This window comes from Bos indicus x Bos taurus, chromosome 2, assembly GCF_003369695.1.
Source record: "Bos indicus x Bos taurus breed Angus x Brahman F1 hybrid chromosome 2, Bos_hybrid_MaternalHap_v2.0, whole genome shotgun sequence".
NCBI classification, from domain to species: domain Eukaryota; kingdom Metazoa; phylum Chordata; class Mammalia; order Artiodactyla; family Bovidae; genus Bos; species Bos indicus x Bos taurus.
Window position 1 is genome coordinate 23,489,308 of NC_040077.1, and position 21,769 is coordinate 23,511,076.

At 42.6% G+C, this 21,769-nt stretch overlaps 1 protein-coding gene across 7 annotated transcripts in view; it reads right to left on the bottom strand.

The window, feature by feature from the left end:
- RAPGEF4 (Rap guanine nucleotide exchange factor 4) overlaps positions 1-21,769 on the bottom strand; it is a 330,697-nt gene that overhangs the window by 56,760 nt on the left and 252,168 nt on the right. For all 7 annotated transcript variants that reach the window (XM_027557478.1, XM_027557487.1, XM_027557494.1 and 4 more), the window contains 6 exons: positions 14,896-14,980; positions 12,135-12,195; positions 9,687-9,763; positions 9,122-9,268; positions 7,251-7,366; positions 1,608-1,696 (listed from right to left, as the gene is read on the bottom strand). In XM_027557478.1, the coding sequence (XP_027413279.1) occupies positions 1,608-1,696; positions 7,251-7,366; positions 9,122-9,268; positions 9,687-9,763; positions 12,135-12,195; positions 14,896-14,980 (575 nt within the window). The remainder of the gene's footprint in view (positions 1-1,607; positions 1,697-7,250; positions 7,367-9,121; positions 9,269-9,686; positions 9,764-12,134; positions 12,196-14,895; positions 14,981-21,769) is intronic.

The following is a 21,769-nucleotide window of genomic DNA, read 5'->3' on the forward strand; positions in this document are numbered from 1 at the left end:
GGCTTCCATCTCCAGTCTGTAGTCATTGATTACCAGCCTTCCTTCAGGGACATTTCAAAGCTATTTCCTCTGTGACACTCTGCCTGGTCCTCTCAGACTTTTCATCAAGTTGTTTGCATATTCCTTTTTGTCCTCCAGGAGGTTATAAGCTTTCTGAGGACAGGAGGGTGGTTTCTTATTCACACTGCTTTGTCCATAGCATCCAGCTTAGCACCAGCCCAAGAAGATCCTCAACAAATATTGAACTGAAAACAAGTGCTCTGGAAACAGATCCTGACTTTTCTACTACTCCCCAATTAATTCACTACATTAAAAACCTCAGATAGTCTATTTACACAAAATAAGAAACTAGAATGAGAAGATAAAATAAGAAGGTAGCCAGTGGTAAAATACTTTTAGAAGGCATAATAATAACAACAATAATGCTGACTTTACCTTGAATATACTGCAAAGATGACAGAAACAGATTTTGAACCACCACTAAGATTTTTGGACAAATATTTGAACTTCTTTTAGTGAGAAATCTTCTATGGAGCTCAATGCACTTAAAATATTAGCCTATTATTCTGAGAGACAGGACAGTAGCAAATTATTTTTTAAAAAAAGAGCTGAATGTGGGCTGTTCCAAAGTCACACATAAGATGGTGACCAAAGTAGAGAAGGATATCAAGCTCTAATAGTAACAGTTCACTGATGAGATTTATCTCATTCACCATCAAATCTCTGTGTAATAGTTAACATGGCTAGTTAGTTCATTGAACAGTGGTATTATTAGTTGATTTTTTTTTCCTCCCCATAAGATATGCTGAAGTCCAAATCCCCAGGACCTCAGAATGTGACCTTATTTGTAATTAGTTAAGATAATGAATATGGAACCTAATCCAATATGATATAAAAAGACGAAATTTGGACAGAGAGACAAATGCATGGAGAGAAGATGATGTGAAGTGACACAGGGAAAATACCGTGTGAAGATGAAGATAAGCGATGCCTCTACAAGCCCAGGGATGCCAAAGAGTGCCATCAACCCACCCCTCAACCAGACGTCAGGCGAGAGATCTCAGGCTCTCCCCCACAGCCTGTGGAAGGAACCAACACTGCCGGCACCTGATCTTAGACTTCTAGCCTCTTGGACTGAGAGGCATTCAAGCCACCTTGGATGGTGTTACTTTGTCACAGCGGTCCTAGGAAACTAACATGTGTATAGGTCCACTCTGTGGCAGTCCAAGAATCTCAGGAAAAACCACTTTACTCCCAGTTGGAGCAAGGTTGTGACTTTTATGAAGGCAGCTTCTAATCCTTCGTGGGAGTAGACAGAATTTAAATTATAACCAAATAGTTACCTACGGAAGATGGGATTTAAATGATAACTTAAGAAATGCCTTTGGAAGGCTACTCCTAACATGTATGAATGAGACTGGGCCATCTACAAAGCACAGCCAGGATGAGGAGGCAAAGTAGGGTTGGCAGGATGCTCTTCTAATGATCTCACACATGACCCATTTCTAAAACTGCTGTTGATACACTACTGAGAATGAATTCAGAATGTTTTTTTTTTCACAGTGCTCTGCCCAGATTTAATGGCCATAACTCTTCTACGTGTTTACCTGTTGCTTCATTTAAAGCTGGCTCAAGGCGTATCGTTTCTAGAAAATGCTCTAAAATTTTTTCAGGTGTTCCTGACATCACAGTATACCTGGATGAGAAATAAAACCATCATTAATTTTTCAATTAATTTCAATTTTTAATTTAATTTCAATTTTTCAAAAGTGGGCAAATCAATCATTGATATATAACTTTTTACATATCTAAAGATTTTTTGAGATCCCGGAGAACCATACTGACTCAACTCATGACCCATATGGTAAAAAAAACAAGATCATGTACCTCATCAAAATCACACAGGAAGGCAACAGAAAAATCACAATTGAAGTAGTTACTAAAACATTCTTCTTTTTTTCCATACATGAGACTAAACTTCTTGGAGAGTGGCTCCAGCAAGCTGGGAACGTCAGCCTTGCTCCACGGGGAATGAAAGGGAACATGTAAATCCCAGGGCAGCTCAGGGCAAGGGGAAGCGACAATAAACTAGGTTATCCATATATGGGTTACTTGTTGCAAAATTTCAGCCCGGTACTGGATTCCCCTGCCTATTTCTGGAATGCTGCATATCTCCCAACTGTACACTGGAATGTACTTTGGAAATGCAGCTAAAAATGAGAGAAAACAAATCCCTAAAACACCAACAAGCAAACAACCTCCCATAACAGGAAATAAATCTGCAGTAGAACGTCCATATAGTTTCAATGTCAAAGATAAATTATTTGGCAGGGTGGGGGGTATTAGGCATTATATCAGGAGATCCAGCCATGAAACCGTTTAATCAACAAGGGAGGATGTATTTTTTTTAACTGAGTGTGGGTTATTTCAAAGTCATATTCAAGACGGTCATAGGCAAAATACTTTGAGGTGATCTGGGTGGTCCTGTTCCAAAGTTCAGACTTTGCTTCTCTGCTTGGCATTTACACTTACAGCAAAATGACAAGAAAGGAAAACAACACTGAAAATAAAATTCTCTCATGTTTAGAAAGCAGTGGTGGGATTCAGTTCCAGGAGAACTCCGTTTTCTTCTCCTCACCAATATCCCTTCCCTGCCTGCTTGAGACCCTGGAGGAAGGGTGTTGAGATCCCAAGAATTCTTCTAATGTATGAAATCTCAGGGTCTTATCCTCCTGCCTGAGGAAGGGAAGAAGAGGCAATCCAACATACGGCTCTGTGCATATGAACATGCAGTGAGTGAAACCACCCTGGTTTTGAATGAGGTAGCAAACTCAGTCTATCTGGGAGATAAAGTAAAAACTGAAGTCGCTCAGTTGTGCGACCCCATGGACTGTAGCCTACCAGGCTCCTCAGTCCATGGGATTTTCCAGGCAAGAATACTGGAGCGGGTTGCCATTTCCTTCTCCAGGGGATCTTCCTGACCCAGGGATTGAACCCAGGTCTCCTGCATGATGCTTTACCATCTGAGCTACCAGGGAAGCCCCATCTGGGAGGTCACTGTTACTTACACTTGTTGAGTATGTGCATGCACGTGTGCTGTGTGTGCCCACACGTATGTGTGCCTGCACTCAGGGCCAAAAGGAAGCCGAAGAGTTCAATCTTTGAAAAGAATCTGGCTTTGCAGCCTACAGGAGGAGCCGGGAATAAAAAAGTCTCCTTCAAACGGCTGACCCTCTTCTCAAAGTAAACAGGGTAGAAGACAAAGGTTTTTTTCCTCTTATAGGCAATGACTAATTGAGGGCTTCCCTGGTGGCTCAGACTGTAAAGAATCTGCCTGCAATGCAGGAGACCTGGGTTCAATCCCTGGGTCAGGAAGATCCCCTGGAAAAGAGAATGGCTATCCACTCCAGTATTCTTGCCTAGAGAAGCCCATGGACAGAGGAGACTGGGGGGCTATAGTCCGTGGGGTTGCAAAGAGTGGGACATGACTGAGCAACTAACACTTTCACTTTCATTTGAGGGAAGGAGAGGGCATACTATAAATGACTTTCAATACTTCAAGGGCTACATTACATAAACCAGTTACTTTCTATTCCACTTGGCTTTGGGCAGCTGTTGCTACTAAGCTTCCAGCTCTATAGCTGGCCATGTGACTCACAGATCAGTTTGAAATTGGCTCCCTTGTCAAAAGTTTAACTCTGATAGAATGTTGGTTTCCCATCCTGGTATTCTTGGTTAGGACATCCCTTAGCTAGAGTGTATTGTCTGGTCAAAAAGAATAAAAGTTTACCTGGGTGGCAGTCCTTCATGCTATCATCCCACTAGTGAGAGAAAAATGGTGTCTCTACTCTGCCCAGCTGTCAGTCAGAGACATTAGGGCATCCATCTGTTTCTGCCAAAGGCTCTCTCTAGTGGTACAGCTGCCTGATCTTATCCTTTCCCTCTCTGCAGCTCCGCAGAAGGGGCTGACATTCTCTCAGAGCAGGGGACTCTGACGTTGGGAAGGGGGCAGGGAGCTTCTGGCTTGTGATCTGGCAGGTCCGGGCTTAGCTGAAACATGTTACTGCTTTGTTTCAGGCTGGATGCTGCCAGATGCCTATTGCTTGACCTTTGTTTAAATGGAGGACTTAAAGACCAGATGGTACAGCTCTTTTCAGTTTACTGCATGAAGAAGTTACTCTAGTACAAGTTAGAGAGAACCCTGACTGGTTAGGCTATCCAAGCTGTGAGGTTTTAAACCTGTGACAGAAAATCTTCTGATACCAAGTCTGGAAATGCGGACACTTCTGCCTGTGCCTAGAACAAAAAAAGAGGTGGGAGGAGGGTGCCTGAAAGAGGCCGTCTTTCTGCAAATAGGATGGAGCTGAATGTCTGGGTGGTTGATAGTCTAAAGAAAATGTAACACGTTAACAGAAACAGGAGTAGTCATTTCAAATTCCCTCTTATTACAACCACATAACCACACAGTGGAAGATACCCAAAATGGTAATGTTTGAGGGCTTCATATAGTTTATTTATCATGAGAAGTACTGTCTCGCTATTGACATTTTAATATCACACTCAGAGTTGAGTGGTTTGAGGAGAGTCAGGCAGCTTTCAAAGTTTAAAATGCAGGGAGTGGGTTCCAGGACCTCCACAGATACCAAAATCCACGGATGCTCAAGTTCCCTATATAAAATGGGGTAGTATTTGCATATAATCTATACATATTCTTGTATACTTTAAATCATCTCTATATTGCTTTTAGACCTAATATAATGTAAATGCTATATAAATAGTAGTAGATACAATATAAGTGCTATTGAAATAGTTACCAGCATATGACAAATTCAAGTCTTGCTTTTGGGAACTTTTAGGAAATTTTTTCCCCCAGTATTTTCCATCTGCGCTTGGTTGAATCTGTGGATGTGGAAACCAAAGATACAGAGGGCCAACTGTATGCATAAACTGCTCTGGATTTCTCAGGGTAAAAGTGAATCAGAAAAATAACGTTATCAGCACCAACATGGTGACCCTCTTTGAGCTGAAAAAAGTTAATTTCTGAGGATACAGAGGTCCCAACGGATCCTAAACTTTAAGTCCACCCATAGACATGGTTGTTCCCATGTTTTCCAAGTTGTCCAGAACATCAGTCAAAATTCACTTACGTGGCCCCCACTTTTCCACTCTGGTTTGGCTTGGGAAAATTCAACCTGGAAAATGACCCCTTGAAAGAGAGGCTTTTTACTTTTCTGGATTGGCATGGTGCACTGTTTTGTATGCCTGTTATTTCCAAACGGTGTACTGTGAATATGCACATGTCTTTGAATTATATAAGAAATGTATACAAATTGGTCTACCAGACACAAATAAGGAGGTATTCGATTGACCAAAAAGTTCATTTGGGTTTAAAATCCGAATGAAATTTTGGGCCAATCCAATTATAATAGAAATCAGATCCAGGCCAAAAATAAAATCAATATATGTGGGCTCTCTTTTTCCTTTTAGTTTGAGTTAATAAAAAATCTATATTTGGAGAGCACTCTGAATATAGTGCTGTTGTAATTTGCAAACCCTTTTGATCACTGCTCCCACCACACCATGAAGAGGTGAGGGAAGGGGGCCTTCCAAGGACATCTTTAAGGTTACAGGGAATTTTCAAGGCTTACTTTTGCAGGTAACAAAATTTTCCTGAGACATCTGAGGCATTATCAAAGATGTAGATGATCACATAAAACGGACTGTTATATTTAAGAGCAACAAAGAAAATCACTGGGGGTAGTCCCAGCCTTCACATTAAAAAAAAAAAATGTTTTCATTCTTATCCTCCTTTGTCAGCTGGAAGGACAACTGTTGAAAAACATTTGCGCAAGAACATTTTTCAAGAATTTATAGTTAGTGAAAAGTAGAAAAATAAAGAATTCTGGACAGTAATTTTATAGGTTTGTAAGTGAAAAGTTTGTAATATTGTCTATTTTATGTCAGCCCTTTTGAAATATACTGCTTTGCAACATTTACTAGATAGTGTTAAAGATATATTTATATATTAATAGTATATTTTGTTAGAGTAATTTGTGAGGCTAAAGGAGCACAGACTCAGAAGTTGGTCAAGCTGGACTTGAATGCAAGCTCTACCATTACCAGTGTTGTAATCCTGGGCAAGTAACTTACTTTTCTGAGCCTAAAATTTTCCACCATTCATTAAAAGGGGTTGTAATAAGGATTAGATAAAATATGCAAGATACACTATGGCTCTTCAATAACATTCTGTTCCTTCCTCTCTTCTTTGCAGATATGTTGACTCATCTAGATGAAATGTCTGAGCCTTAGGCTTTCAGTCTAAACAATAAAAACTCATCATTTATGGTGAGTGGACTGATTAATGGGAACAGCCCATTTACTTGGCAAACAAAGAAAAATACTTGGGATACATTCTTTTCCAACACAGTCTTTGGCCACATGTCTTTAGCTACAGAATTGGTGTTTTTATTACTCTAAGATTAAAAATTAATCTTTATTTTTAAAATGAGATTCTGTAGTTTTCTTCCATTTCTTAGAGCCACATTTCCTAATTCCTCTGTCTTACTATTCAAATGTTGATACATTTGATTAAATCTCATGTAAGAAGTTGTAGCAAAAAAAAAAAAAGAAGCTGCAGCAAAAGATGGAACTGAGTACACATATACTGAAAAAGAATCAGTTAAATGGGTGATCTGATGTTAAATGGGAAGCAAATACCCTTCTGAAATTTGCAGGAATAACTATGGATGAGGTCTAATGTATGGTTCCAGGTCACAGTCAATAGACTGTTTTATATCTGAAGTCTGGGTTTCCATCAAAGATAGTTATGCAGATAACAAGATGAAAACACTTCTTGAGAAATCCTACATATGAAATTCAAATGCCAAAGGTTCTCCATACCCAGGGGCCTGTGTATCCCTCAAGCTGCCTGGCATTCCTGTTCCTATTGTTCTTACCGATGCCTTCTGCTCCAAAGCTACCACAGTTGAACATAGTATAGAGGAAGCATTCTTAGAGTAGGGGAATATTCTCTCCGGAATTACTCTAGGCAGCACCAAGCTCGACGCAGTGCCAGAAACAGATATATTATCCTCCACAAGATGTGTGATTAGTCAATAGAGAGGGAAAAAAACAGTCACACAGGCTGCTGTCTTCCACAAAAAAAGGAGAACGTGCTATTGTAGAGATGATGATACCATGTGAAAAGGTTAATCATAGTCTGGCAATTGCAGTGTTGGAGGCAAACCTACTTTTGCTGAGGCTGTGAGTTTCCTTGATTAGAAGCCCTGTTCCCTGCTGGGACCTTCTCCAGCACCAAGACATCTTGGTCATGTTCTTTAAGTCTGACTGTATTCGCCTCAACGTCCTGCAAATACAAATTACACCACATACAGATGCTGCCGTTTTCTCAGACAATGACAAAAATTTCAAATGCTTCAGAAACTCATTTTCTGCTTGTGATGCTAATTGTTGCGTCTACAAATTAAGTCATTTTCAAAGTCAAGGGCTGGAACGGTCAGAGAGGACCAGATGAGGTTGGAGGCACGTGGTTTTAAAATGCTACTTTTACCCACGATTCAGAAAATCAGCCAAGGAGAGAGGAGTGGCTGTGCTCAGAGGAACCTCTGGGAGAGGGCGGTACAGCGGAGAGACAGGAGCCAAGCCGCTTAGTCTCTACAAAGCTATGTGGCAAATAGCCCTCCACTCCACAGAGTTCTTGCATTCTGATTATCTTCTGAGGGCATATAGTTTTCTTAGGAGTGGCATGTTTTTAAAAATCAAAAGACTTTTAAAAATACCAGTTTGAAGCTTGTTAAAAATATTTTTCAAGTACATCCATGATAATGGTCCTAATCTGATTCTTTCAAAGAATTTTGTGGCTGAGTGTAAATTCCATGTGTGTAAACTTTGAAAAGTGTAAAGTTCAAATTTCAAATTCATTTAAAATAATTTATTAAAAAAATTTAGTATGCTTTTTCTCATCCTTTGGCTATTTGAAGAGACAGGATAACAACCAAGTCAAATTCCATATGGTGGATTTTTTTTTCCTATATTATTTTAACTTAATTTTGTTCACATTAAGAGAATATATTCCTAAGACAAATTTTGTTGTCAGGAATCTTGCCATGAAAGAGTAGGGATAGGTGTCCACACATAAAGAATGGGAATGAGATTATAAGTCATCATTAAATAACACCAAAGGTACCAGAAAGCATAGAAGGTGCATTGAGGATTTTAGCGGAGGATACAGAAGGATGCTCAGGCTGGGAGGGGCAGAGGAGGAAGCCTGCTCTGTGAGCTGGCAGGGATGAGAGCAAAGTGATCCTGGAGGGAACAGTCTCTCTGGGTGAGGGGGAGAGACCACAGGCCACCTGAAAGGCCAGGACCGCTGGCATGCTCTCAGATGCCCAGCAATCCACAGTCAGGCCTCCACCACTTAAGTTGGATTGGCCCTCCCAAGGGACCAGGAGCTGGCTGATAGCGAGAACCCAGGGATCATCTATTCTAAATGTCACCCACTCTCACTAATACTGTCACAAGTTTCCATCTACCACAGAACTATTCTTCATCTACTTGTTGAAGTCTGAAATTCCTTGAGGGTGAATCAATTTGATTCACTTGAAAGGAAAACGCTTCGTGGAATAACCATGGTGGATATTAATTGCCGCTAACATGTAGTCACTAAATAAATTCAGAGGGTGGGAGAGGATATAAGGTTCAGATCTGGGAAGAGATAGGAGGTTTAGGATAGAGAAACATATGGAGAAGGAGGAGAGGACAGACGCAGAAGGGGGAGCCTAGGATAGCAAAGAGAAATGTCTCAGATTGTGATATTTTGCTAAGGCATCTCTGTGTTTTAATGCTCATGAACTGGTTCAGGGGTGTGCAGGTTATTTGGTCCGGAACAGTGTGACATATTTACAGCTTTACTAGACTATCACCCCTGAACCCCAGAACCCACACCAGCACACTGAACATACCAGGTCTGTAAGCAAGGCTCTTTGGCCCTAGAGCACCCATTAGTCACTGCGCTGCTCGAATAACACTACCATCAACCCTTCACTTATCAGGCAAAAGTGGAAACAGGGAGCCCCTCAGCCACACTGCACCTCAGACTCACCCTCAGGATCCGGTTGAAATCCTCCTTGTCTACTCTTAAGAAATGGCAGTTATCTTCTCTCAAGACGATGGAGGCAGCTCTTGGGGCATCATTCACTAGGGCTAACTTGCCAAAGTCATCGCCCTCATGCAGGGTACAGACCACACCCTGGAGAGAACAAATCATGCAGATGAAGGTGATCCCTGGAACAGGGCACACACCCACCCGCCTCACACCACAAGCCCCTCTGCCCCGAAAACACTGAATATATATCAACAGGCTGTACCCAGAGAAGTCACGGGGGAGGGGATCACAAAATTAAATTATAGTGTTTCATTTTTCTTTCATTGAGTAACGTGTGCTAGGACCTAACTTACATACATACATTATAATCCATGAGTCCCAGAAAGTTCAGTGCTACTCTGAGTATAAAAATTTAGATAGTATATGATTAGAGAGGCTATAATGTCTTTTCTACATTGAGTACCAATATTGTAGCAAGTTTAACTGTAGCATTACATTCTTAATACTTAGAGCCAGTAGTAAATGCAGCATAATAAAGTTTCAAAAGAAAAAAAATATATACCTTGCCATAAATGACTACATTCACTGATCCTTTTAGAATAATGTACCAGGAGGTGCCTTCTTCCCCTTGGTTAAATACTAGATACAAAAAGAAAAAAAGACTTATGACAAGAATAGAAGCACATCAATATAAATTACAGCTTATCAAATCATCATTTTAAAGGCCTCAGAATTATGCATTTAATTCCAGGAGGGAAAAAAAAAAAAACTAGCAAATGCTAACTTATTCAGGTGGAATATTACTTCTTTTCTTTAGAACATGAAAGAAACAGGAACACTGCACTCCTTGCTATGTCCTACAGATATATATTTACTATTAATTCTCCAGCAATCCATTCCTTAAAGCAATCCACTTCCCCCCACAACTCATCAAAACTTACTAAGCTATAGAACATCATTTTTAAAAGTAATCTGACCAATAACATGAAATTTGTTGTCGTTTAGTTGCTCAGTCGTGTTTTATTCTTTTCCGGCCCCATGGACTGTAGCCCGACAGGCTCCTCTGTCCATGGAATTCTCCAGGCAAGAATACTAGAGTGGGTTGCCATTTCCTTCTCCAGGGGATCTTCCTGACCCAGGTGTCAAACCCACATCTTCTACATCAGCAGGCGGATTCTTTACCACTGAGCCACCAGGAAGCCCAATGTGAAGTCTGAAAACATGCAAATCAGCACTACATATTGTTGATGGATACATATCTACATATATTTTAAAAAATGGGTTGGAATGATAATCACATGATATAGGGTATGAGTTACCTTGGAGAGGAAAAGAGAAGAATGAGATAAAAAAGGAAACAGAGACTCTTCAAATGTAGGATTTCATTTTTTAGAAAATATAAAAAATGAAAATATTAAAAAATAGAGTGTCAGGTTAGTACTTGATAAAAGTGTTTTTTAAGAAGGGGTTTGTAAAAATAAATAAATAAATAAAAAGGGGTTTGTAACAATCTCTAGTGATTTGTCTGAAATACTTAAATATTTCATAATAAAATGAAAACTGTCAGAAAGATTGAAGGAAAAGCACAAAAGAAGTTGTAAGTCACCAGTAATATAAACATTTTTTAAATGTTAATGTGAACCTTTAAAAAGTAAAGAAAAAACATTCTTTTTAAAGTAACTAGCAATATTAGATATACACTTTTGAGGACTAAAAGTAAAATATTTGAAACATCGATGTTAACTCTTTTTGCTTTTACAATTCATGGTCTCTGTTTATTTGACTAACACAGCTCAATCTGAAGAAAGAGCAAGATTTTCCAAAGATGGTCTCTTGAAAAGTTAATAGGTATCCATTAAAAATGTTTTCTATGTTTCATTAGGTTAAGGCGGTATCAGTTTAAGTGGTGTGAAATTTTTCCTTATTGTAGAACTCCTGAGAAACAGAGCATGCTTGTGTCTTACAATTCTCCAAGAGAAATTAGAGGAGGCATTTCGTGTCCTGAATACCCCACTCACCATGTTTTCCAAGAATGGTTTTGTAGGATGAGTGGGAAATGCTAGTCAAAATAATTCTGCTCACATTTATAATATGAAATTTCAATTTCTTAAGAGGCCTTCTGGCTTCCCCAGTGGGCTCACACAGTAAAGAATCCACCTGCAATGTGGGAGACCTGGGTTCGACTCCTGGGTCAGGAAGATCCCCTGGAGAAGGGAATGGCAACCCACTCCAGTATTCTTGCATGGAGCATCCCATGGACAGAGGAGCCTGGCAGGCTACAGTCCATGTCGCAAGGAGTCAGACACAACTGAACGACTTAAGACTTTCACTTTCAATTTCTTGCTCCCATATATGGTCATAGAACTAAACTACGACGTACTTACTGGAGAGATACTACATAGTGAACGTGAAGTGAAGTTGCTCAGTCGTGTCCGACTCTTTGCGACCCCATGGACTGTAGCCTACCAGGCTGCTCAGTCCATGGAATTTTCCAGGCAAGAGTACTGGAGTGGGCTGCCATTTTCCTTCTCCACTACATAGTAGTCCTGCATAAATATCTGGGCAAAGAAATTCTCTCAGGCTTGCAGCTGATAGTGGAAGAGTGAGAAGCAAGCAGGAGAGTACGCTATTCTAACTAGCCTCTCAAGAGACAGATTAGGTCTTCCCAAGCCACAAAATTGAAGTGAGGTCACTGTGTGAAGGTTTTCCCTGAAGACAGTATGACTTCATCCCACCCTCTTTAAACACGACCTTGAGCCAGCAGGGGAGGGAGCAAGTAGAGATGCTGGCTGGTAAACGCTCCCAGGCTGGTACCTGACACCCACCAGGCTGCAAAGCCACAGCCATGCTGGGAATAATCACGGGTCCAGAAAAACAAAAACATGCCACGTGACATCCTGGCAAGTCTGTCTCAGGCCTAAGAAAGGGGAGCATTTACAGTCAGGCTCCAGGGGCACATGCTCGGGACGGGGCAAGCCAGGCGCCGTGCACCATTACAGCCTTCACTTACACACAGTCCCTCCTTTGGCATGAGACTCAAAAATGAGAACCGCTGCCAACTCCCGTTTCACCTAGAAGAAAAAGAGAAAGAGTGCAGGGAAAAGGCAGATTGCGGGGTGTGGGGAAGGGACTTGCTCTCTTTCTGAACAGCGCTAACTTCCACCCAGCCGCCTCCCACTCTGCCTGGCTGCTCCTCCCACCTAGAACCACTTCCATGACATGTGCCACTAGATTTGTTTTTTAACTGAAATATAGTTGATTTACAATATTTCACCAAAGTGATTCAGTTATACACATATCTATTCTTTTTCTGATTTTCCATTTTATTTTATTATAAAATACTGAATACAATTCCCCATGCTATACAGTAGGACCTTGTTATTTATCTATTTTATAGGTAGTAGTTGTATCTGTTGGGCTTCCCTGGTGGCTCAGACGGTAAAGTGTCTGCCTGCAATGCGGGAGACCTGGGTTCGATTCCTGGGTCAGGAAGATCCCCAGGAGAAGGAAGTGGCAATCCACTCCAGCACTCTTGCCTGGAAAATCCCATGGATGGAGGAGCCTGATAGGCTACAGTCCATGGGGTTGCAAAGAGTCGGACACGACTGTATCTGTCAATCTCAAATTCCAATCATATCCCTCCTTCCCTTCCCCATTTGTAACCATAAGTTTATTTTCTACATCTGTGTGTCTGTTTTATAAGTGAGTTCCTCTGTATCACTTCTTGTAGGTTTCACATATAAGTAACATATGATACATTAGCCTTTCTCTGTCTGACTTACTTCACTTGGCATGATAATCCCTAGGTTCATCCATGTTGCTGCAAATGGCAAGATTTTGTTCTTCTTTGTGGCTGAGCAGTACTCCATCGCATATGCATACCACCTCTTCTTTAGTCACACACTTGTCCATGAACAGTTTGGCTGCTTCTGTGTCTTGTGCCACTAGATTCTTGACACTTTTACAAAAGCTATTTTATATGCTCATTCATACAAGCTCAGCTTCCCAGAGACTGTTTACAACGTGGTCGCACGTGCATGAGACCTAGGCAGCTTCTCTGCCTATCTTTTGTCTTGGTGAGAGGGTGAGAGCATCCACAGTATCATGTAACTCTTGCTCCGGGAGGTTCTTCCTTGCATCACACATCATGCGTAAGTGCAAACATGTTGAAAAACTCAGTGTCTTGAAGTTGAATGATTAAGCTTAATGTGGGAAGAGATTTTTTAAAAAATATTTATTTACTTGGCTCTGCTGGGTCTTAGTCGTGGCACATGGCATCTTCAGTTGTGGCCTATGAGATTTAGTTGCCTGACCAGGAGTCGAACCCATGCCCCCTGCGTTGGGAGCAAAGAGTCTTAGACCCCAAGGGGGAAGTCCCTGTGTGGAGATTTTGATAGCTGTTTCTTTTTAAATTCCAAATTATGGTCCCAAATTATGGCTCTGTCTCCCTAAGAACCAAATAACCTGAGAACTTCCACAGTGCCTGGGGACCTGGAGTTTGAGGTAGAAGCCTCCCCCTCCTCTCTACTACCCATGGTTCTTCCAAGGCGGCGGAAGTCAGAATACATGCAGGGTGGAGACCCACACAGCAGGTAGGGCACAGGGGTCTCCTGCACTCCCCTCTCCAGCATGAGCTTGTGGGGCCCCTGCTGCTTCCCCTACAGATGTGGGAGTTCCCTGGGTGAGGCCCCTGGGTGCTGGATGTATCCCACCATGGAGAGAGTGATGGTGACAGGGTGGTGGTGGGAGGGTGGGCTGGACCAGACCCTTGGATACCCCAGGTAGGTGAGCAAGCTTCCCGACCCGAGGAATGCAGGCAGAGGGAGCATGTGAAGGCAGCCCTGGCTGGGTTAAAGGGGAAGGTCTGCAGCACTCCCCCTGGGGTTGTGGGGAGTGCCTCTCTGCTCTCAGCAGAGACCCGGGCTTTACAGCCCACAGCGGGGACTGCAGACGCTGCCACCAAGTGACCCTCACAGCGTGGTATCACCTCGCGAGCTGGGAATGAAAGACCAGCGAGGCAGGCAGACACCGCTGAGGAGCCTGGCATGTCATTTGCAAACATGGCATATAATCTGTAGATGTTGAAACAACTTTTTATTATCATCATCCTCATTATTATTAATTATTACCATATAGGAGACGTACATTGCCTGGAACTCATGTTTCTGTGTTCCTCCTATGGCAGGAGGCATTTCTGTCCACTGCTTTTCTATAATATCCTAATCATGTAAACGTTCAGAGTCAGATACAGGCATTGGGCCATTTTCTACCAGCAAGTGTTGCTCTTATGCCCTAAAATACCTGAACCAATGCGCTTTGGCACCTTCTGCTTCTTTTCTCAATTTGGCAGCAAACCTGGGTGGAGTGGCCCCCTGGGCCAGGCCAGGTCATCTTGATTTCTCTCACTGCTGCCCGGTATGGCTCTTTATTTCATGCAAGGGACTGAAAACCTATCTTAAGGCCTGGCTCTGTGCTGAATTATGGCAGGTTCCAAGGCTCGGGAAGTTTGAAGTATATGCTCCAATTCCACTCACATCAGGCTGCTCTAATGTTTAGGGCAACTCCTAATAACATGGTAATACTTGATCCTTCTTTGGTGATTGCATGTAGGTATAACTTCCTTAGCATCTCAGGAGAGTGAGAAGGGGTGATTTATGAGGTAGAATTTAGGCATCCCTGTTCCTCCCTCAGACTATAGTCCTCTCCCCCAGTCCTAACAGTGCATTTAATTCAAAGTGCCCCCAACCATGCTCAGCTAAGAGACAACTTACTGTGGTAGAAAGATGGGATAAGGCTTTAATGTGAAGGAGTTCTTCATAGATAATTTCTAGGTCATCCATGGTCCTCTGTCCAGGTCTACAAAGAAAAAAGTAACAAGGAAATAATGAGCTAAAAGTCATTACTAGAGTTTGAAATACAGAAGGGGCTTCAGGGGCCAGTAAAACATGTTCAGGGAATTCTTAGGAGAAATCCTGATAAAAAGACCCTGGCAGGAGGAGAGATGATGCTATGATAATTCCTAAAGGGAATTTTGACATGACCTGTTCCTTGATGGAAGGACACGGAAGAAATCAAAACTGCACCTAATCCCCTTCCCTTCCAACCTCAGAGGGAGGAACATCTCTGCTCACATCATAGTTGGCTAACTTAGATCTCTTACTTTGTAGATGATGATTCTGCAAAATTACCTTTCATTACTACCTTAATCAAGATCAACAAAGTTATCTTTTAACATCACCAGGAACTGCTGGTTCAATCAACTTGATGACTGACACAAATTTCTTGGGATCCTATGTGGTATCTTAGCCTAGAAGAATAATGTTGCTATCACTATTGTTCTGGGTTGTGTAATGTGCTTCTACCACAGGACTTAAAGGATTTATATAAACAATGTTTTCTCACCTCCCTCTGGAGGTGAGGACATGAGATGAGCAGAAGGCAAATAGTGTGTGGAATTATTAAGAAAGGGAAAGTAGGGAAGAATACCTCACATTCCCCAAACTCTGTACCATGGTCTACCACTCTTCCATGAGATGTTAATCAGTATACTAGGCACAGTTTTTTTTTCCCCTGTAATTTAGTCTAAAACTACTGTCATATACCTTGCCTTTAAGAATGAGGTTTGGACACATTATGGACATCTTGGCATGGGAGGACTGAGAGGATTTCTGATCATCTTTCATGTCAGTAGTTATTCTGAAATCAGTTCAGTTCAGTCACTCAGTCGTGTCCAACTCTGTGATCCCATGAACCACAGCACGCCAAGCCTCCCTGTCCATCACCAACTCCTGGAGTCCACCCAAACCCATGTCCATTGAGTCGGTGATGCCATCCAACCATCTCATCCTCTGTCATCCCCTTCTTCTCCTGCCCTCAATCTTTCCCACCATCAGGGTCTTTTCAAATGAGTCAGCTCTTCGCATCAGGTGGCCAAAGTATTGGAGTTTCAGCTTCAACATCAGACCTTCCAATGAACACCCAGGACTGATCTCCTTTAGGATGGACTGGTTGGATCTCCTTACAGTCCAAGGGACTCGCAAGAGTCTTCTCCAACACCACAGTTCAAAAGCATAAATTCCTTGGTGCTCAGCTTTCTTTATAGTCCAACTCTCACATCCATACATGACCACTGGAAAAACCATAGCCTTGACTAGACAGACCTTTGTCTGAAATCACGACTCGTGTTTAATTTTACATCAATGGGAAAAGGGATGATTGGTTAGTAATTTGGACCTTCTATTGCTCTCTGCAATATAAGGAACCCTAATGTTTTTGAAACTAAACAAACAAACAAACAAATGTGTTATTAATTCTGAGAGCTCTAGGAAGTCACTCTCCACATTGGTGATCAGGTGGCATTTACTCTCAGCTGACTATTGTAGTCATGAGTGTTACTTATTACATAATCATCACCTGTGTTATACACTCTCCCAAAATTTCAGTAACTTATAGTATTATTCAATGTTACAATATACAAAACTTATAAACCTCAGTGAGCTACCAGGGGTGTTCCATCATTACACTACTATAAAGAATGTTCTTTGGGAATTCCCTGGTAGTCCAGTGGTTGAGACTCCATGCTTTCCTTTCATTGACGTGGCCTGGGCTTAGTCCCAGGTCAGGTAACTAAGATCCACAAGCTATGTGGCATGGCAATTAAAAAAAAAAAAGTAAATCTTTCCTTGATCAAGTAAATTCAGAAAGTCTTGCTGCTGTACTGAGCAGAGCACTGAATTTAGAGTCTGAAGATCAGGTTTTAACCCTCGTGCAACCCCTGACCAGTCATGTGACATCAGAGACTCAGTTTCTTCTGTAAACTGGGGACAATATCTTTGTGAGAGTAATGTGAGAGCTAAAGGAAGCAGCAAATAGGAAGGTATCTGCATATTCATTTGTGTAAGTGAAAAAAAAGCAGCAGCCTGATATCTAAAGCTCAAGCCCTTGCATAAGAAAAATGAACTTAAAAATTAAGTATGACATTTGGTTCAACAAATTATATCTAGAACTTAGTCAATTGTTAGATAAGTACTTTGAGCTATTGAAAGTGAATTATAAATATTCTAAAATAGTTGCGTTAGATAATTTGTAACCATATCGCGGATCAAAAGGGGGCTAATTGGAAGAAAACTCTTTTTATACCTTGGGCATTACGTTCTCAAGGACAGCTTTAACATGAACCAAAGAATACGATAGCCTTCTCTTACAGAAACAAAGAGGACTGTTTCTATATTTCCTAATCCTGCCTGTACAAAGACAGGTACTAAATCCATGAACCAGGGAGATGCCAGCCAAGTTCACCTCCTGCCAAGGATTATCACTTAAGGACACATGTGGAATGCAGAAAGTAGGGGGACCCACAGACACCGAAGGAAAAGCTATGGCCACAGGGATTCTGAAGGAGCCAGGCCTTCTTAGTAAGGGGCCTAATCTACTACTTGACTTAGACATGGGGATTTTGAAACTGGGACCCTTGGAGATTTAAAAGTCAATTGAGTCACCTCAGTCCATCTACTGCTGTAGAGGCAGCCAACGCGAAAGCCTCAAGGTGGGCGTAATAGGATTATGGCTCTTCAGCATGAGGAGCAGCCCTGCTGTTCCTGCTTCTTGACATCAGCTGCAAATAGCATGGACCCTCCTAGAAGCTTGGCTAAAGGAGAAAACAGTCACCAAGTCTCATTCTCACCTCCATGGGGGGCGGGAGTGGGGGGCTATTACGGAGGGAGAAGAAAAACCTATCTGCGAAAAGAAAGGTCAGAATTTAGCTCTAAAATCTACCTCTGAATTTAGATTCAGAGTTGAAATCTGGGGAGCAGATGTCTACAAGTTTAGGAAGAGGGTTCACATAGTATCAACATGAAATCCACACTGATCAAGTCTTACAGATTAAAAAATTAAGTGCTGCCTTTAAGATCAACAAATCCCATTATGTTAAAAATCACTGAATTTCATCCAAGAGTTAAAATATGATGAACAATGTGCCCTGCTGGCTCGCTTCCTGTCTGCCAGGCATCTCTCCTCATGTCTTTCATGGTCTGTTGTTTCTCTGTTCACCTCATGAATTGTGCTGTGCCCCAAGGCTGTCATCAGCTCTGTTCTCACTTCCTTCTACCTTGTCTCCCTGGGAAAAGTCCCCAGCTTTCATCTATGTGATGCTGAGACCTAAATTTTAATCTCCAAAAGATTTATTTCTTGAGCTCCAATAGCTTTCTGACCATCAATTCCCAGACAACCCATAAACTCAGTCTGTCCAGAAGTGCTCCCTCATCATCACACAAAACTTTTTCAGCTGGTCCCAGTGGACCTTTCTAGACTCATCTCTCCTCTCTTCACACCTTTCCTCCTGGCTAACGTGCTTTGTGCTCGAGGCATAACCGGACATGTCTCCAGTTCTAAAACATGCAGTGCTCTTTCACACCTCTAAGACTCTTCACATGTTCTTCTCTTTGCCTGGGATATGTGTTTTCTGCTACAAGCCCAGCTCAGTTGTCCCCTCTCTGAGGCAAAACTGGTTCTCCAAAATTTACTCTTCCAAGGCACATGGTCAAACTGCTGTCGCAATTGAAACATACTATGCAGAATGTTATTTGCTTAGAAATCCATGACTCTACACTGCTCTTCTCAAGAGAAGCAGCATCTGGTAGTACAAAGGGCACTGTGTTAATACCAGAAACAGGATTTGAGATCTAAAATAGGAACTTCCTAGGTACCCAATTGGTCTAATGCTTGGTTCCTACATCTGTAAAAATGGGGATAATAAATAGGATTGTTGTAAAGATCGAATGAGCTAATATACACAAAGCACTGATACACTGGAAATATGGTGCTCATGCAGGATGACATGATAAAGTGGGAGGTGTTCAATACGTCTCATTGGATGAATGCACAAGTTCTCGCGATTTCTGCTGAACTCAGGGTTTGCCCGGGGGAGGTGGCAGCAGTACCAAGGACCAGTTCTTGTTCTGTATCCTAAAGGCCTTACACTCTGTTATCCTCCCCACTGAAGGTCCAGTAAGACAAGATGCCCATGACCCCATTCTCTTTGACTATAGTACACATATGTGACATGGTAAGCAGTTAATTATTAATGGAGGGAGGAGACAGGATGAAAATGTTGGACCTGACCTCTTACTCCAAATCCCATTCAAAGATAGAAATTTTTTTTTTTTTGGTAGGATTATAAATTTACTCATCCAGTTTTTTTTTTTAATTTAATTTTATTTTTTAATTTTACAATATTGTATTGGTTTTGCCATATATCAAAATGAATCTGCCACAGGTATACATGTGTTCCCCATCCTGAACCTTCCTCCCTCCTCCCTCCCCATACCATCCCTCTGGGTCATCCGAGTGCACCAGCCCCAAGCATCCAGTATCGTGCTTCGAACCTGGACTGGTGACTTGTTTCATATATGATATTATACATGTTTCAATGCCATTCTCCCAAATCATCCCACCCTCTCCCTCTCCCACAGAGTCCAAAAGACTGTTCTATACATCTGTGTCTCTTTTGCTGTCTCGTATACAGGGTTATTGTTACCATCTTTCTAAATTCCATATATATGCATTAGTATACTATATTGGTGTTTTTCTTTCTGGCTTACTTCACTCTGTATAATAGGCTCCAGTTTCATCCACCTCATTAGAACTGATTCAAATGTATTCTTTTTAATGGCTGAGTAATACTCCATTGTGTATATGTACCACAGCTTTCTTATCCATTCATCTGCTGATGGACATCTAGGTTGCTTCCATGTCCTGGCTATTATAAACAGTGCTGTGATGAACATTGGGGTACACGTGTCTCTTTCCCTTCTGGTTTCCTCAGTGTGTATGCCCAGCAGTGGGATTGCTGGGTCATAAGGCAGTTCTATTTCCAGTTTTTTAAGGAATCTCCACACTGTTCTCCATAGTGGCTGTACTAGTTTGCATTCCCACCAACATACTCATCCAGTTTTAAGAAATTATCAGCTAAAGCTACCCCGTCTAAATCAAGTTCAATGGGGGCCTAAAAAGAGATGACCGTCAAAAACCAAGCAACACCTGTTGGACTGGATCCTTGTTTTGGTCAGAATTTTGTCTGCCATGCTAAACATATAATAGGAAAGATGTTTTAAAATCCAAAACAGCACTGAAAATAAGTCACACCACCGTGACAAACCCTAAAATAGTGCTATCAGCAAGATCAGAGTGTTTCGGGAATTCTTGGGTGATGGGAAGCAGATGCGGACAGAATGGCTGAGAGAGGCCTGGAGGCAGACACAGCTCTGCACTCACAGAAGGAAACCCACACAGGAGGAAGATAGCGCTGCTGATAAGACAAGGGCAGGAGAAGGTCCCAGGGGTTCATCGCATCACTGCCCCGTGCAGGGCAGGGGCTGGCGAGCAGCAGGCTGCCCAGGCTCCAACTTGAGACCTGCCAAGACAAATGTCCAGGAAGGGCCTGAGAAGGAAGCAGAGCCCTGGGCCCTCCTGCCAGACACAGAGGAGGGGGAGAAGTGGGAGCTCTCCCAGGAGGGACTTCCTGGGAAGGGCTCCATTCCTGGGAGAGCCTCCTGAGTTTGGCAGCTGGTGGGAGGACAGGAGGGAGGGGTTCAGCCTGCCTGCTCCCCATGTGTCTCTCATAGGAAGCAAGGCCTGTCCTGAAGCACAGCCCCCACTGCCTTCAGGGGTTGGGGTGCTGTTGGCCAATCTGCAGAGACCCACGTGGAACTCATTCTACCCCTGGTCCTCCGTTCATCGGTAACAAAACCAAGAAATCAAGACTTCCATGAGGCTTGCTGGATGCCCCGGAGAAACCCATGACAGCCATGTGAAACCAAATGGAACAAAGCCTAGAAACAGTTTAGTCTCTGAGTCCTAAATACCACTCTGAATGAAAGGGGAAAAAAACGAACAACAACAACAACAAGCCTGTGGTCTACAGTGGTCAGTGTCATCACAGGGCAGGCCACTGTCGCTGGGTGATCCACCCAGACAGCAACCGTCCTTTTGGTCCTGTTTACAGCACATGTTTTAACGAGGTGAGAGAAGTCAGGACGGCAAGGTGAGCAGAGACTGGCTTTAGAAAATGAATACCTTTACAGCTGAAAAAGCAACAAAAGCATTCACTGGAGGTGTGCCGTGAGGGGTTTCCATCAACATGTTGTTAGGGTTGAAGGTTGAGGGAGGTCCCGGGGAGGAGGCCAGATGGAGCCGAGGTCGGTGTGACCATCCCGTGTCCATGAGTGGGAGTCAGATGGGAGCCCCTCCCCCAGCCCAGCGGCCCTAGAGCTTGTGGCTGCAGCAACAGAACAGGCCGAGCCTTGGCGGGGACGCCGGCTCAGAGCTGCTGTGCCATCTGGTGCCTCAGAAAAGACCTCTCTGCTCTGGCCTCAGACGAAGCTTCTCCCCTCCGTGTGCGCCACCTACTTCCCCACCATCACCACTGAACAAAGTCGCGTTTTACAAGCAGGTTTCTTGTGGCAGACAGTGGCATTGAGTACCTCTCATGCTTTGGTCTTTGTAGGGGCAGACAGGAAAGAAAAATGGAAAAGGGATCCCACAAATCAGCTCCCAGCCTGTTCAAAGAGTCATGAAAGGGTCCCCAGGGCTGAAGGCAATCTGGCTTTCAAGAGCCAAGGGAACACTGTGCCCCGATCGAGCAGG